Source organism: Sus scrofa, chromosome 15 (assembly GCF_054392235.1).
Source record: "Sus scrofa isolate SSC_HxYL_T2T_F1_AM1 chromosome 15, Sscrofa_HxYL_maternal_Yorkshire_Landrace_v2.0, whole genome shotgun sequence".
Taxonomy (NCBI): Eukaryota; Metazoa; Chordata; class Mammalia; order Artiodactyla; family Suidae; genus Sus; species Sus scrofa.
Window position 1 is genome coordinate 152,123,287 of NC_139397.1, and position 16,420 is coordinate 152,139,706.

The 16,420-nt window shown below is 56.0% G+C and overlaps 2 protein-coding genes and 1 long non-coding RNA gene across 10 annotated transcripts in view; 1 reads left to right on the plus strand and 2 right to left on the minus strand.

Annotated features, from left to right (window-relative positions):
- Positions 1 to 135: 135 nt before the first annotated feature.
- HES6 (hes family bHLH transcription factor 6) lies at positions 136 to 6,743 on the minus strand. Of its 4 annotated transcripts, XM_084998872.1 has the most exons (7): positions 6,410 to 6,743; positions 5,127 to 5,201; positions 3,354 to 3,792; positions 2,148 to 2,303; positions 1,530 to 1,616; positions 1,350 to 1,431; positions 136 to 1,140 (listed from the first exon to the last, which is right to left on the minus strand). In XM_084998872.1, the coding sequence occupies exon 7, from the start codon at positions 1,079 to 1,081 to the stop codon at positions 716 to 718; it is 366 nt and encodes a 121-aa protein (XP_084854998.1). In that variant the 5' UTR covers positions 1,082 to 1,140; positions 1,350 to 1,431; positions 1,530 to 1,616; positions 2,148 to 2,303; positions 3,354 to 3,792; positions 5,127 to 5,201; positions 6,410 to 6,743; the 3' UTR covers positions 136 to 715. The 4 variants fall into 4 exon arrangements, with proteins under 4 accessions (XP_084854998.1, XP_084854997.1, XP_084854996.1 ...); XM_084998871.1 differs by lacking the exon at positions 3,354 to 3,792; XM_084998870.1 differs by lacking the exons at positions 3,354 to 3,792; positions 5,127 to 5,201; positions 6,410 to 6,743 and having other exon boundaries at positions 2,148 to 2,619.
- Positions 2,069 to 7,417, plus strand: LOC146396232 (uncharacterized). Its single transcript, XR_014829204.1, has 3 exons — positions 2,069 to 2,125; positions 2,247 to 2,354; positions 7,281 to 7,417. It is a non-coding gene; the product is annotated as an uncharacterized LOC146396232 (long non-coding RNA).
- Positions 7,418 to 9,842: 2,425 nt separating this feature from the next.
- Positions 9,843 to 16,420, minus strand: part of PER2 (period circadian regulator 2) — a 41,819-nt gene continuing 35,241 nt past the window's right edge. For all 5 annotated transcript variants that reach the window (XM_021074888.2, XM_084998825.1, XM_021074891.2 and 2 more), the window contains 3 exons: positions 14,673 to 14,865; positions 13,619 to 13,769; positions 9,843 to 10,321 (listed from right to left, as the gene is read on the minus strand). In XM_021074888.2, coding sequence (XP_020930547.2) covers positions 10,172 to 10,321; positions 13,619 to 13,769; positions 14,673 to 14,865 — 494 coding nt within the window. In that variant the 3' untranslated portion in view covers positions 9,843 to 10,171. The remainder of the gene's footprint in view (positions 10,322 to 13,618; positions 13,770 to 14,672; positions 14,866 to 16,420) is intronic.

Here is a 16,420-nt window from a genome sequence, read left to right on the forward strand (position 1 = left end):
ACAGCTGTCCCATCTGCACTGCCATCATCCTACTTATGTTGCTGACCAAGGGCGAGGTGTCCTAAAAACACAGCATTAGACACAGGAAAAAATGTGCTTGGTTTCGTATTTCTGCATTTGGCACATTAATGACACTGACTTTCCAAAATCCTTTATTTAACAGAATTGGAACAAACGCTGGCAACCTACTACACGAACTCAAGTGTGCTAAATGCAAGACATACAGGGAGCCTTGCTTCTCTCTGGCAGCTCTGGGCAAAGCTGCAGAATGCCTCCCTGTGTCCTGGCTGAATGGCAAGTTTGAGCTTCTGCTCAGACCAGGGCTGCCAGGGCCCGAGGTCTCCTTCTGCCAGGACACCCGTGCCCAGCTCAGCATTGCTGTCACCTTTGCCCCCAGACCCACACAGTGCCTGAGAAGTCTGGGACAGGTGAAATCCCGGAGAGCCCTGGCGACCCTGCAAGATCCTTCCTCCTGCCTGTAGGTCCCTCCCTGCACCCACCAGGGGCTGGTCCATAAATATTACTCCTTCAGGAAGCAGGGCTAGCGGCCTAGCTGGGCTGGTTATCCCTGCTGTTCACGGCAAGCCATCCTCTGGAGGAGGGTGGCAGAACCAAGAGACCCAGGACCCTGCCCCGACACACTTGGACCCCAGGGAGGAGAGACTAGAGCATGAGAAGGCAGGGTCCACCCTGCAGACCCCAAACTGGCCATTGGTCACCAAGGTCTCCAGACACTATGGGCCATGTGCGCAGCAGTCAGACTGCCCAGGGCTACGGGCACCAACTCTGGCCCCTCAACAGTTGCCCGGCTCAGTTCAGCCTCTGGGGCCTCCTCCAGGTCAGAGGACTGGTCGTCCCCGGAGCCCCGCGGGCTGGGCAGTGGGGACCCCAGGGGACCTCCCACTGGCCAGTTGCTCCGCCCGTGGACTCCCGGTGGCCCGGACAGGGCGTCCCCCAGCAGGTCCCTGAAGCTGCTGCTCTCGCGCAGCGGCATGGACTCCAGCAGGTGGTTCAGGAGCTCGGCGGCGACGGTGGCGTCGATTGCCTGGCACGTGGACACGAACGTGTGCACCTCGTGCATGCACTGGATGTAGCCGGCGGCGAAGCGCTCGCTTGCTTCCGCCTGCAACTGCTCACGCTCTACGTTCGAGGATGGAAGGGGAGAGAGCCGCGCCGGGCCCCGTGAGCTGCCACTGCCGTGGCCCGGCCCACCCGGACGGTGACTCACCCAGGAGAGGTGGGGAGCGCGCACCCCGTCTCAGGCCGGGAAGCCCTGGCTGGGTCCGGGGCAGGGGCAGGCCAGGCGACCGCGCTCCCCGCCTCCGCCCACGCGCCCTGCCGCCACTCACCGCGCGCCCGGCCCCGCAGCGCGCCCTGCACGCGCCGCACGGTGAGCTCCAGCACCTCTGCGTTCTCCAGCTTGGCCTGCACCTGCGCGGGCGGGAGCGCCCGGTGGGGGAGGGGCGGTGAGGCCCGGCCCGCCCGCGACCCCCGCCCGCCCGCAGCCCTCGGGCGCCCGCCCGTCTCACCTCGGCGCCCGCCAGCAGCAGCCGCAGCTCCTGCAGGCTCTCGTTGATCCGCGCGCGCCGCTTCTTCTCCACCAGAGGCTTCCGGGCCTGCGGGAAGCGAGCAACTGAGCCCCGGCGCTGCACGGCTCCCCGCCCGCCCGCTCGCCCACGCGCGGCTACAGCCAGCACCTTGCGGTCCCCCCTCGCCTCGCAGCCGTCCTCATCCTCCCGACCCGCACGGTCCCGGCCGGGCGCCAGCAGCGGAGCCATCACCCACACCGACCAGACCGCGGAGAGCGCTAGAAGCCCCCCGCGCTGCCCGCAGCTCAGCGGCCGGGAGCCGCCCTCCCGGCCTCCCCGCGTCTGACGCCGCGTCCTTACGCCGGCGGTCGCGCCCGCCCATTTTATAGCGCCTTATTTGCATCTCAATGCACCGATTGGCCGCCCGGGCCAATGAGAGAGGCGCGCTTTGTCTGGCCCCGCCGCCGGGTCGCGCGGCAGCTGGCAGGGCGTGGCCTGCGGGCGCGGTGGGGGTGGGGAGCCCAGCCCCGCCTCTGGGCGAACCCGGCGCTGAGGGGCACCCGAGGGGGCGACGACCCGGGGCGCTGGAGCCCGAGGTGCGCTAGGTTGCCTTCCTACCCTGAGCAAGGTCCGCCGGTGGGCTGTGTGTGCGAGCCGGAGCTCACCCACCCATCATTCATTCACTCTTTCCTTCACGCTTGACTTTGTTGACCGAAGGCGCAACAGGAGAGGAATCCCATGAGGGCACCACCGCACCGGCCGCCGTCTACCGACCTGGAGAGAGGTCTACAGGTCCGGCTGGGGTGGCTGCGGAGTTCCTGGGAGGTGAGGGCCCCCAGGGCAGCAGGGGTGGGAGCGGGCCCGAGGCCACCTTGCGTTTCTTGCGGACTCAAGCTTTGCCATCTTCTGCCTGCTCGGGGGGCCTCCGCCGGCCCCGCCCGCACTGCTCTATCTTTAGGCTCTCCTTCTCTGGTGATGCCCCTTGCCGACCACCTTTTCTAGTTCCTGTCACCGCCAACCCTTCCCTGGTCCCCAACCCAAGCTCGCCCTTCCCTAGTTCCTACCCTCTCTGCACCCCCTTCCCTGACCCCCGCCCTCCCTCCCCTCCCAGCCTTCCCTGGTCCTCACCCCACTGCACGTCTTTCCCTGGTCCCCCACTCCTGCTCCTTCGCCTTGGCCCCCATCCCCAACTCTTGTCCCCTTCGTCCCCCTCTTTTCCCCCTTCGGCTCCCTTCCCCCCTCCTCTGCCCCCGCCCCGTCCCGCCCCGCCGGGCTGGCCGAGGCTGCCGTCTGGTCGCCGTAACTTGATGCCTGTGACAGTTGGCAGCTGCAGCCCCTTCAGCGGAGAAAAGCGGCGGCCCAGCCAAGAGCGACAGGTGTTGGCCGCGCCTTTGTCTCGGCCCGCTTTGTCCCTCGAGCGGGCGCGGGCGGTGGGTGCGCCTGTGGCCGCCAGACGACCGCCACCCCCAGGCCGGCCGCCCATCTGCTGGCCCGGCTTCCCCGAGGGTGGGGTGCGTGGTGGGTGGGGCCGCGCCCTGTGGGTCCCTGCCTGGCCGCTGCTGGGTCTCACCACCCCCCAGCAGAGCCAGAATACCAATTTGCCTTCTAGCCGCCAGGCCTTTGCACACACGGATCCTTGCACCTGGAACAGGCTGGGGCCCCCCTTGGGTGGCTCCTTCCTCCCTGTCTAGGCCTCAGCTTCCCTAGCCCTCTACCTGCCCTGCCCTTGCTCAGTCCTCTGCTTCTCTCCCGGGCCTGGGATTGTCAGGGTCTGCTCTTCGCCCCTCCAGGGGATAAGTGTCCCTGGTGGGGGTAGGTGCTCACCGGGACCCGTTATTTTCCCTGAGCAGGAGCCTGGCCTAGCAGAAGCGCTGGGTGGGTGGGAAGGTGAGATGTCCCAAGCCAAGCCGGCAGGCAGCAGGGCAAAGAAAACTCCAGAGACTGAAGTGTGGTTGGGTGGTAGGACTAGGCCACAGACTGGAAAAGTCGAGCAGAGACAGCCAGGTGAGAACGGGCAGAAGGGGCTCCCAGGTAGTTACAGAGGTCGGTTTGAGGTCTGAAGATGGATCTGGAGTTCCCGTCGTGGTGTGGTGGAAACGAATCTGACTAATATCTGTGAGGACACAGGTTCGATTCCTGGCCTCGCTCTGTGGGTTAAGGATCCTGTGTTGTCCTGAGCTGTGGGGTAGGTCGCAGGCAGGCCGGGAGTTACAGCTCCAATTTGACTCCTACCCTGGGAACTCCATATGTCATGGGTGTGGCCCTAAAAAGATAAAATAAATAAATACATGAAGATGGGTCTGACAGCTATTCAGGTGACTATTTCACCTAAGACTCCCCACCAGAGGGACCTCCACAGGGAGGGCAAGTTTGGTCAGGTGCCTGATGGTTCTCGAAGTCACCTCACTAACCTCATAACTACCTGGGGGCCCTTTCTGCCAATTCTCACCTGGCTGTCTCTGCTTTTCTTTCCTTTTCTCTCTTTCTTTCTTTCTTCCTTTCTCTCCCTCCCTCCCTCTCTCTCTCTCTCTCTTTTTTTTTTTTGCCTTTTAGGGCCACACATGTGGCATATGAGGTTCCCAGGCTAAGGGTCAAATTGGAGCTGCAGGTGCCAGCCTCCACCACAGCCACAGCAATGCCTGATCCGAGCCGCGTCTGCACCTACACCACAGCTCACAGCAACACCGGATCCTTAACCCACTGAGTGAGGGAAAGGGTCAAACTCATGTCCCCGTGGACACTGGTTGGGTTTGTTACTGCTGAGCCACGACGGGAACTCCCTGTCTCTGCTCTTCTGTGTGCAGGGCCCCGAGACGTCCCTAGGGCTGCGTTGCTCCCCCAGGTATGAACCCACTCCTTTCTTTCAATCGCCCCCTGTTGTCCTGTGTCCCCCAAAAGCCCAAAGCTTGGCTCTCTTCCTCCCATCCTCCCCAGCCTGGTCAGAGGCCCAAGTGCCCTTCCCCCTGTACTCCTGGGTGAGGCTGGCAGAATGAGGAGGGGCTTGGGTGGTAGATGCCGAGAGAGCCAATAGCTGGCCTGTGACTTGACTTGTCTGGACCATTTAGACATCACCCCAGGGAAGGAGAGCCACCCACCCCTCACCCCCCAAGGAACTGCAATGAAAGTTCCACTACTTTGGGAGTTCCCTAGTGGTCTAGTGGGTTAAGCATCTGGTATTGTCACTGCTGTGGCTTGGTTTGATCCCTGGCCTGGGAACTTCCTCATGCTGCAGATGAGGCAAAAAAAAAAAAAGTTTCCACTAGTTTGAGAAACTCAGGTATGGAAAAGTAATTTCAGTGATATTTCTTGTATTCTGATCCATACTCTTCCCATTACTGATTATATTGTTTCAACACGATCAAACAAGTATTTTAGAATGCTGTGTTGAAAGGCAGGTTCATATTGGTACAGGATGCTCAGGGCCCTAGGGAGGCCCTCTGGGAAAGGTGGTCTTTTCCTGATTGGATGGGGAGCTGAATGTAGGAGGTGGAGGATGAACGATAAAGGCAAATGGTGCAGGCAAAAAATGAAAGGCCATAGGAACTCCGGGAAAACCCAAAAGCCGCCCAAGAAGAGAAATGTAGTCTTAGCACTTACTTGGCCCAGGAGCCAATTCTTTCACAGTCCCAGTGATGTAACGCTCTTCATAGGGCTTCGACATTTAGAATCAATCTAGAAAAGGCAAGGAAGGCTTCATTATGGTTGCAGACTATAACGTTGACTTTGTAAAAACAAAAGGACAGGTTACAGTTGTCAGGGGAAGGGAGGAGGCCGACGAAGGGCTAGGGGTCTCAAAAGCCTTGTCTACATGGGGTGAGGGATCGAGGAATACTGTCTGGAGTTGAAGGCAGGAGAAATTAAGTGCTGGGATGTGCCTCCGTCTGACCAAGTACCTTGGGGAATAAAAGTGGAGGAATAGGGCAGGTTGTGTGAGTCCGCAAAATCCTTCCTGCTTAGACTAGAAGTTGCCCAAGGTCTCATCTTTGAAGTCGGCCTCAGTTTCCTTAGTGGGCCCCCTGGCTGGGCTGTTAGGCCTTTTCCTCCTAGAAGCCTGGGCACTTCATCTGGAAGCCACCAAGCCCTTTCTCCCTCCTTTGCACGGCCTCCCCAGCAGACCGCTTCCTGCCATTTGTCCCTTGCACTGATTCCACCTTCAAAGGTTGCTTGAGCACAGACTTCCTGAGCATTTGGGCTCTTTGATCCCCTCACATCCAAAAGCAGAGGCCAGCAGAGGCTGGGTAGGGCTGCCGTGTCCACAGGGGGACCAGTTCACGGCAGGAGTGGCAGGCCATAAATTCCCAGGGAACAAAGGCGGTGGCCAGCCTATGGATGTCCAGGCCCCTTGTGGCAGTCAGCCCCGAGGCTTGGAGAAACTGCCTTTGGTTTGGAAATAAAGGGGAGGGGCGGCTCTGGGGTTATGTGGGAAATAAAGATGCAGTTAGGAGCCCCTGAGGGCACGCAGAAGTTCAGTGAAAGAGCCATATATGGCCATTTAGGGAGTTTGCAGACTGGGGACCTGGCCTTTGTGTGCCCAGCCTCCCCACCCCCAATCGCCACTTAGACTTACTCACTTTTTTTTTTTTTTTTTTTGGTCTTTTGTCTTTTTAGGGCCGCACCCCCTGCATATGGAGAGTCCCAGGCTAGGGGTCTAATGGGAGCTGTAGCTGCCAGCCTACACCACAGCCATAGCAGCGCCAGATCCGAGCCACGTCTGCGACCTACACCACAGCTCATGGCAACGCCAGATCCTTAACCCACCGAGTGAGGTCAGGGATCAAACCTGAGTCCTCATGGTTCCTAGTCGGATTTGTTTCCACTGCGCCACGGCGGGAACTCCTATTTACTTTTTATTTTATTTTTTTGTCTTTTTGGGGCCTTACCCATGCCATGTGGAAGTTCCCAGGCTAGGTGTCAAATCAGAGCTGCAGCCTACACCACAGCCACAGCAATGCGGGAGAACCGTGTCTGCCACCTACACCACAGCTCACGGCAACGCCGGATCCTTAACCCACTGAGGTCGGGGATGGAACCGGCGTCCTCATGGATACTAGTCGGGTTCGTTTCCACTGAGCCACGACGGGAATTCCACCACTTGGACTTCGGTGGCCAGGCCAGGAGGCTGAGTCAAGCCTCCCTCCTGCTCAGGGAGCTTCTGGAAGATTGGGCACCAGGTCCAGGATCCGCTCATCGCCCTGCTCCAGTTCCACCGCAGCCCTGGGGCGAAAAGTGGGAGGAGGGAGGATCGGGCCTCCGCTGTTTGGACCAGGCCCCGCATGGCTTCACACAGGGCGAGGAAGGACGGGGCCTGGGCGGAGGAGGCTGGGCCGGCTGCCTGCCTCACCTTTCTGGCCCTGGATCCGTCAGCCCTCTGCCTTTAACCCTGTGGCCAGCACGCAGGAGCCAGCCCAGCTGGGACAGACTATGTGGGCAGGGTGGGAACAGGATGGAGGAGGCGCCTGGGGTCCCCTCTGGGTGGACAGGAGCACCGGCGGCTGTGCTGCGTGGCCCCATGCCCCCTCTGGGAGTGGAAACCTCGGGGAGGGGGGGACTGACTCTCAGTGTTCCATCAACATCATTCCATCAGCATTCACTGAGCTGGGGGCGGCCTGTCGGTCACACAGACGGCAAGCGGCCAGTGAGAGGCCGAGGGGGGCCTTTGCAACAGAAGAGTCCCTACCCCAGAATTTCCAGGGTTTTATTTGTTTATTTATACATGAAAACATTTTTTTTTTCTTTTTACGGCAACATCAGATCTGAGCCCCATCTGCGACCTATGCTGTAGCTCGTGGCAATGCTGGATCCTTAACCCACTGATCAAGACCAGGGATCAAACCAGCATCCTCATGGATACGACGCTGGGCTCTTAACCCACTGAGCCACAATGGGAACTCCCTCTAGGATTATTATTTTTTTCCTTTTTAGGGCGGCATATGGAAGTTCCCGGCTAGCTGCCGGAGTGACACCACATCACAGCCGCAGCAATGTGGGATCCGGGCCACGTCTGTGAGCTGCACCACAGCTCACAGCAACCCTGGATCCTTAACCTACGAGAGAGGCCAGGGATAGTACCCGCATCCTCATGGATACTAGTCGGGTTTGTTACTGCTGGGCCACAACAGGAACTCCCTCCCTCTCGCATTCTTTTAAAAAAACAATCCTTTGATAATCTTTGATCTTCAGCCTTTTCTCTGTGCTATGTTAAAAATACACACAAAAAATAAAAATATACTTGCTTTATTTACCAATTTTCTAAAAGGCAAAAAAGTCATAAAAAGACACAAGCAGTCCAACAAACATATTGCACTGGGTGAAGAAAGTTCGGTTTGTGCGTGAACAAACCACTTGTCCGGCAAGGCCTAACATGTCATGACACAGACTCTGAGAGCTTATTTACATCTCTTTTGAGGAATATATTAAAAAGAAGGCTCAGTTTCAAATTGAGAAGTTTCTATAACACCCGCGTAAGCACACATACGAAAGAAAACATAAGACGATGCATGGCGCCATGTAAACAATTTCACCAAATGCTCCTATTGTCAACTTCTCAGCACACGGTTGAAGCTACACAGTTAACAACGGGCAGGTATGTGCGAAGAGTGAGATAATGCCAACGGGGAACATTCGTGACAGTAGAGAATGTTTTGGCAGTTTTGTGTTTAGGTGACATCAATGCAGCCCTGGCTATCGGCGAATCCCTTAATGATCTGACTTGAGAGGCAGGAACGTTAGTAGCATCTCATCTCCACACAAACGCACAGGCTACCCCTCGTCTGGGGCCTCTGAAGGTGATGTTACTTTGTAAATGAAAAAAAAAATCTTTTTGTGTCTGAGTTTATGAAAAATAGGATTGATATTCAGGCGTAAAATGGTTTGGCCCACAAAACCCAAGTGGATTACAAGGAGACGACACCTCCTCCAGCAGATGCTTCACCATCAAAGAACCAGGCAAGGGCTGCTTCCGTGTAAGTTTCTACAGACTCCGTCCAGTCCTAAGTCGATTGTCTGGCCACTGGTACCTGCTCATTCACTCTGGGGACCAAGATAACGTTGTTCCAAACAACCTTTGGGATTAATGACGCACTATGAGGTTTCGCAAAAGGTGGGCAGTCTGGTCTCGCTCTTCCCCCAGGGTCCCATTCACCCGAAAGTGCCAGTGACACTAGTGGATGTCCCTGCACAGACCGGAAGCTGCACCACTGAGGTCAGGCTCGTGAGAAGCATGAGGGTCAGGGTCCCAGCTCAGGGTGCGGTGGGAGTGGGGAACTCACAGCAATCTGGGGGATGCAGATGCAGCCCCCAGGTCAGCGGCTGCCGTCCGCGGGGAGAAAGCGCTGGCTTGGCTGGGCCAGGGCTGATGTCTGGGAGGTGCCAACCAAAGGAAAGACATGAGTGGGTTCAAGGGTGGCCATCAAAGCCTGGTTTAGACGGAAGCCACGATAAGGGGATGACTGACAACGCATTGGTATCTACATATTGGTGATCCCGTCTGAAAAGGACCCAGGCGTGATGGTGCAATAGACAGAAGGGTCCATGTATTTCTGTTGATGTGTATTTCTATGGCAGAGTCCGTCACACAAACCATGAGGCTTCTTTAGTCCAGAGTGAGCATTTCAACTTTGTTCACCCCAAACGTAAGCTACATCAGGTTGAAATATTTGCCACTACCACACTTGAAGCTGAAGCTGCTGGCTTGCCAAACTATGCTTCACACCATTTATTTTTATTATTATATTATTATTATTATTATTATTTTGGCCTTCCATTGGCAACTTACGGAAGTTCCCAGGCCAGGGATCAAACTTGTGCCGCAGCAGCGACCCCAGGCACGGCAGTGACAATGCTGCTGGTCCTTAACCTGCTGTGCCACAAGGGAACTCCCAGCTTCACTTAATGCAAAACATTTCCATTTAATGCAAAACATTTTCAAAGAAAATCAGGAGAGACTGTGGTCTCCTCCACTTGGTATGTTTTAAAAACATCTAGTCTGACTAATTTAGAGAAAAAGCCACCCCCTCTCCCAGAGGACAGAATTTGATCTGATCCAAACAGCCTGGCGAAGCTCTTGGGAGCCCTGGCCCTCAGCTCAAAGTCACCCCTGGCTTCTCAGCTATAGGTCACAGCCTAGCCTGGTATGACGCCTCGGGACAACTCACCGGAAGCCAGTGGGCCCTGGTGCCCTGGGAAGAGGCCTCAGCGCTCTCTCAGGACCCCTGGGATGGCTCAGGCCCCGCACTTCTGCAGACAGTCAGTCTTTCTCTAGTTAGACAATAAGGAAACTCTCTCCCCCCGGTCCCCTAAAACTCCGTATTTATATTTTATTTCTTTTTTATGTATCTTTGGGCCTCACCCGCGGCATGTAGAAGTTCCCCGGCCAGGGCTCAAATGGGCACCACGGTTGTGACCTGTGCCACAGCAGTGACAAGACTGTGCCACAGCGGGAACACCTCCACGTTTATATCTTCAATATAACAAAAGCTTTCCAACTCCACCACAGTTCTAAATCACCCCTTCAAAAAATGATGGTTTTTTTTCTAAAACAAAAAAAGCCATGTAGTTACATCCGTCCACTTCTTTGGAACAAATGTGAAGACCTCTCTGTGCGCAGCGCCGCCGGAGGCCGGTCGGGGCTCTCGGGCCGGGCACTACGTCTGCTCCCGGTTTCTGTGACTCAGGGGGGGTCCGCTTCCCTCCTCCTTGGTGTCCGCCACTTCGCTGAGCCCCGGAGCAGGGAGATGTTCCTCAGATGGCACACCAATGCCGCCTTTCCCCTCGTTTCCACAGTAAACACATTCCTTCAAAGAAAAAATGTAAACCAGTGACAAAAACTAGACCTTTGGCACGGAAAAGTCGTTCAGTCTGAGTGAGGCTGCAGGAGGATCGGGAGCCTCCGAGATGCCCATGGGCCCTGGCATCCCGCCTGCCTGCAAAGGACGCTGGAGCTGTTCCCCGGGGTCCCCGATTGCAGCTCCCTGGGCCCTTATCTTCGCCCAGAGAGGGGCTGACATCCGCCAGAGGCTCAGGCTCCAGCCCAGCTCCTCCTCTTCCTGCTGTGGGCGGGGCCTGGAGGCATCACCTATCTTCTCTAACCCCACTTTTCTAATCTGTAAAATGGGACAACAGCGACCGCCTCATTTGTTCATTCCCCAGCTAGGATGAAGCACCTGCAGTGCTCCAAGCACGTCCTCAGCACTGAGACTCCGCAGTGAGCAGGGAAAATCCGAGTCCCTGGGAGGTGATCTCCCAGCTCGGGGAGGGATGAGAAGCCGAATGAGAGGTGCTCCCGGCACATTAAAGGATGGAACGTGGCACCGAGGACATCGGTAATTTTACACCGGATGCACAGAAGAGGCTACAGAGAGGGTGACTGTGGTGGTTTTAAAAATATGCCTGCAGGAGTTTCCTGGTGGCTCAGCAAGTTAAGGATCCGCTGTTGTCATTGCAGCGGCTTGGGTTCTATCTCTGGCCTGGGAACTTCCATAGGCCTCAGGCTCAGATAAAAAAATAAAATAAAATAAATTAAATTAAATTAAATACACCCATAAATTCTTTGGTACCCCTTCCTTAAAAGGTGGAGGACTAGGAGTTCTAGTCGTGGCACTCCAGAAAGGAATCCGACTAGGAACCATGAGGTTGCAGATTTGATCCTTGGCCTCGCTCAGTGGGTTAAAGATATGGTGTTGCCATGAGCAGTGGTGTAGGTCCCAGATGCGGCTCGGACCTGGTGTTGCTGTGGCTGTGGTATAGGCTGGTGGTTACAGCTCTGATTCAACCCCTAGCCTGGGAACCTCCATATGCCGTGGGTGCAGCCCTAAAAAGAAAGAAAGAGAGAAAGAAAGAGAGAGAGAGAGAAAGAAAGAAAGAAAGAAAGAAAGAAAGGAAGAAAGGAAGAAAGAAAGAAAGCAAGCAAGCAAGCGGAGGACTGGATTCAGTGACTGGCCTCTAACAAAGAGGATGTGACAGAGGTGACATATGGGTCAAAACGGGCACTGCAGCTCCTAGTTCTCTCTGGGGAAGCTGGCATCATGCCTGGAAGACACCCGAGCAGCCCTAGGGAGAGATCCACGTGGCAAGGAAACGGGGCCTCCTGCCAACAGCCAGCACAAGGTGACAGGCGCGCCAGGGAGCTGCCTTGGGGTGGCACGAGCCCCGACACGTACTTTGCCTTCACCCCGGGAGACCCACTCTGCTAGGCTGCTCTTCGATTCCCGAACCAACGAAGCCAATGCCACACATGATCGTCATTTTGGGCACCACACTTGGGGGTTCCCTGCTACGGAGCAACAGACAAGTGACTCAGGGGCATGTGAAAGAGTCCTGCCCGATGAGCCAGGCGGCCACCCGAGGAGAGGATTCAGAGCAGAGGACGGGGCAGGCACGGAGGCCCCGAGACAGAAGGGGAACAGCCTGAAGAGTGAGGGAACAGGCAAGAGGCCCCGCAGCTGGAGCAGCGGGAGCAGTTTCTTCTGAGATGAGGCTCAGAGCTGAGGGGTGACATGATCTCACGGGAGCGGACAAGGGGAACAGACTGCAGCTGGGCGGCTGCTGTGACAATCCGGTGGCATTGTGGGTGGGCCCGTGGTGGTGCCAGAACCCTGGGAAGTGGCTGGTCTTGACCCACCTGGAAGGTCAAGCTAATATGAGCTGCTGGGGGTCGGGAGGGGGTGTGAGAGGAGGCGAGCCCAGGGGGAGGCTGAGGTTTGTGGCCTGAGCAGAAGGGGGTTGGGCGAGGAGTCGGTGGGCAGGTTTTCTCCGAGCGCACCCAGGTCTGCAATCAAGTCCACAGAGGTGGGTCTTAGGGGGTCTCAGCTCAGCACGTAGGCGCGACTTCCCATCCGAAAGCAAGAGCAGAGTGTTGGAGGGAGTGGAGACAGAGATGTGTAAACCCTGAGCCTGGGGTGTGGGGTGGACCAGAGAAGAGCAAGGAGACCAGGAGGCGCAGCAGACCGCAGGGGAGCAAGGGGCGGGGCCGGGGAGCAAGGGGCGGGGCCGGGGAGGGCGGGGCCCATCCTTCCCTGAGGCGCTAACTGTGGGTTAGGGTGGAAGTGGCAGTGCGTTCAGCTGCTGGACACGAAGACTGTGACAAGAGCAGCTCCCAGGGCAGGGGCCTCAGGGGGAGTCCGGGGGAGCCCGGGGTGCACAGACACCTCTGGAACCCCACCTCCACCCCGCGGAAGGAACAGAGGCAGGCAGGGCAGCCTGGTGAAAGCGGGAGGGTGGGAACTGCTGTGCCCATCATTCCGTCATGGGCTACGTGGGTGTTGGGGGGTTATGATAGAAAAGGTGTTTTGGTTTTTATTTTTAACTGGAAACAGAATGGAAAGAAAAAAATTTAAATTTCAGGGAGTTCCCATCGTGGCGCTGTGGTTAACGAATCCGACTAGGGACCACGAGGTTGTGGGTTTGACCCCTGGCCTTGCTCAGTGGGTTAAGAATCCGGCGTTGCGTGAGCTGTGGTGTGGGTCCCAGACGCAGCTCGGATCCCGAGTTGCTGTGGCTCTGGCGTAGGCCGGTGGCTACAGCTCCGATTTGACCCCTGGCCTGGGAACCTCCATATGCCACTCCAGCAGCCCTAGAAAAGGCAAAAAGACAAAAAAAAAAAAAGTTAAATTTCAGTATGTGATTGAGATTAGATATTTAGGAGACCTTTTTGGACCCGATGTTGAAAAGCCATTGGAAGACAGTTCTCTGGAGGAGACCTAACCGTGTCATGGTCTGTCTCCTTTTTTTTTTTTTCCTAATGAGCTTATTCTTTTGGGGGGGGGTCTCTTTAGGGCCACGCCCACGGCACATGGAAGTTTCCAGGCTAAGAGTTGAATCGGAGGTGCAGGTGCAGCTGCCTGCCTACCCCACAGCCACAGCCAACACTGCATCCGAGCCGCAACTGCGACCTACACCACAGCTCACAGCAACATCGGATCATTAACCCACTGAGTAAGGCCAGGGATCGAACCCGAAACCTCATGGTCCCTAGTCCACTTCATTAACCGCTGAGCCACGAGGGGAACTCTCCTAACGAACTTCCAAAGTCTGACACTTTCCCAACAGCTGCAAAGCTGGTACGGAGCGAGCTCATCACAGAGCTTGCTTACCGGCACGTCGAGGGCAGCGGGCAGGCCGCCTGACCGCATCCACGGGTGGACGTCCTGCAGCTCCTGTCTCTGCCCATCCGTGAACCTGGGCTGGAGCCCCCGCAGCGCCCTCAGCTTCTCCCTGTCCTCCCGCAGAACCGTGTCCACGTTTCTTCGCAAAACATTGAGAAGTAGGTGAGCTTCAGGACGCTGCCTTTCTACCAACCCTTCCAGTGTTAATCGTGGGACCTTAGATGCTTCTGTTTAACATAAATTTCCTTCCCATTTAAAACAAAGTACCCTACTTGAGGCAACAGTCTCCTTAGAGAGGCAAATTCTGATTTCAATTTTACTTTAATCAGCCAGGAGAGCTGGGTGTCTGTGGACGCTTGGTTCTGCAGGGGGTGCTTAGCCTGGAGGTTCCTGCAGGCAAGGTGGTGGCAGAAACGCCGCCTGCTCACCCCGGTGTACCTCACAGCGGCCCCATAGCCCAGGGGCCTGGCTGTTCTGAACCTCAGGGTTAATCAGCCCTGCCTTCCTTCCTCCCCCCAGGACCCTCCCCCCCACCGAGGGGGGGGCGCTCTGCAGGGGCAGCGACCAGGAGGGTCTCCGGTTCCTCAGGGCCATCAGAGCCGAGGGGCAGACCCGGGTCCCTGGAGGGCAGCCGGCAGCCTTGGGCTGGTCACCCACCTCGACTCTTGGTTTCTGCATCTCTAAGAGAGACAGACGGACAGACACCCCCCCAACACACACACACTATTGACCCCAAAGCGTTATTGGCAACAGAGTAAAAGAGACAACGTTGGCACAAATGTTTTGTAAACATCAAGTGTGATGCCCTGGAGGTCCCTGGGGCCTGTCTACTCAGCGGCGGTAGCAGGTTAGTTCGCAGGGCTCCAGCCGCACCGTCCACACCGCAGGGCTCCGTGCAGCCAGCGGAATCGTCTCAGGGGCCCAGCTTCTCTGTCTAGGCACCTGACTCAGCCTGAGAAAAGGCTCCCTGAGGGAAGTCCTGTCAGGTTTGGGGGACCCCGGCCGAGCCCTCCCGCACCCCGAGCAGGAGGTGAGCGGTTACCGGGCCGGCATCTGGTAGGTCATCATGACACGGTCGTCGGCGTCGGCCGCCAGCAGCCAGACGGGCTCCTGCAGGACGCTCTTGATGAAGCGCTCATTTTCCGCCCTGTCCGCCTTCACTTTCGCTTTGTGGTTTTTCTCTGAAGAGTCAATGCTTCCAAAATATTTGCTGCTGTGACCTGTGTCGCTGCTGCCTTTAAAAACGCAAAATGGGGCGGGTCAAAACCTTTATACGACTCAACAGCAAGAAAACCAGCAACCCAACTGAAAAATGGGCAAAGACCTGACATTTCTCCAAGGAAGATATACAGATGGCCAACAGGCACATGAAAAAATGCTCAACATCACTGATTGCTAGAGAAAAGCAAATCAAAACTACCAGAAGGTACCAACTTGCACCTGTCAGAATGGCCGACGTTAACAAGTCCACAAATAACAAACGCTAGAGAGGGTGTGGAGACAAGGGGACCTGCCTAGACTGTTGGTGGGAATGTAAATTGGCACAATCGCTATGGGAAACCATACGGAGGCACCTTAGAAAAATACATACAGAACTACCATATGACCCAGCAATCCCGCTCCTGGGCATATATCCAGAGAAAACTTTCCTTGAAAAAGACCCCGTTATGCACCCGTTATGTTCACTGCAGCACTATTCACAATAGCCAAGACATGGAAACAACGTAAATGTCCATCAACAGATGATTGGATTCAGAAGATGTGGTATACATATACAATGGACTACTACTCAGCCATAAAAAAGAACAAAATAATGCCATTTGCAGCAACATGGATGGAACTAGAGACTCTCATCCTGAGTGAAGTAAGTCAGAAAAAGAAAGACAGATACCATATAATATCACTTATATCTGGAGTCTAATTTATGGCACCAATGAACCTTTCCACAGAAAAGAAACCCATGGCCTGGGAGAATAGACTTGTGGTTGCCAAGGGGGAGGAGGAGGAAGTGGGATAGACTGGGAATCTGGGGTTAACAGATGCAAACGATTGCCTTTGGAGTGGATAAGCAATGGATCCTGCTGTGCAGCCCTGGGAACTATATCTAGTCCCTTGTGATGGAGCAGGATCATGTGAGAAAAAGAATGTTTTCATGTATGTGTGACTGGGTCACCTTGCTGTACAGTAGAAAGTTGACAGAACCCTGTAAACCAGCTATAATGGGAAAAATAAAAACCATAAAAGAAACCCAAAACCCCTTTAAGGTGGAGTCACGCCTGGCCTCCTGCACGCATGTGTGAAGGACCAGTGGCTTCAGGGAGCCGAGGCGCCTGGTTTGACCAGTGCGTGTGCTGGTGGGTTTTCCCTTCTCTTTCCAGTTCTCAGATTGTCTGGATTATTTATTTTCTTCTTTTTCTTTCTTTGTGGGGCCGCACCTGCGGCTCATGGAAGTTCCCAGGCTAGGGGTCGAATGGGATCTGCGGCTGTGACTTACAGCACAGCCACAGCGACACCAGATCCTTAACCCACTGAGCGAGGCCCGGGATGGAAGCCACATCCTCATGGTTGCTAACCAGTCAGGTTCTTCACGCAGTGAGCCCCAACAAGAACGCCCCTTCTTTGTTTTGCTTTCCTCCCTCCCTCCCTTCCTTCTTTCCTCCCCTCCTCTTTCCTCCACTCCCAAGGCACACGGAAGTGCCCAGGCGGGGCACGGAACCTGATCCAGAGCTGCGACCTACACCACAGCTGCAGGGCTGGGGCTCAACCTGGTGTCTCCACAGACACAAGCCG

What these genes read in the sequence shown, in the direction of transcription:
- HES6 (XM_003359692.5), bottom strand. Translation starts at nt 1,778, where the DNA reads ATGGCTCCGCTGCTGGCGCCCGGCCGGGACCGTGCGGGTCGGGAGGAT. An exon ending in AGGCGAGGGGGGACCGCAAG is followed by an intron (nt 1,617 to 1,697) that starts GTGCTGGCTGTA and finishes CGCTTCCCGCAG; the next exon opens with GCCCGGAAGCCTCTGGTGGA. An exon ending in TGCTGCTGGCGGGCGCCGAG is followed by an intron (nt 1,432 to 1,529) that starts GTGAGACGGGCG and finishes CCGCCCGCGCAG; the next exon opens with GTGCAGGCCAAGCTGGAGAA.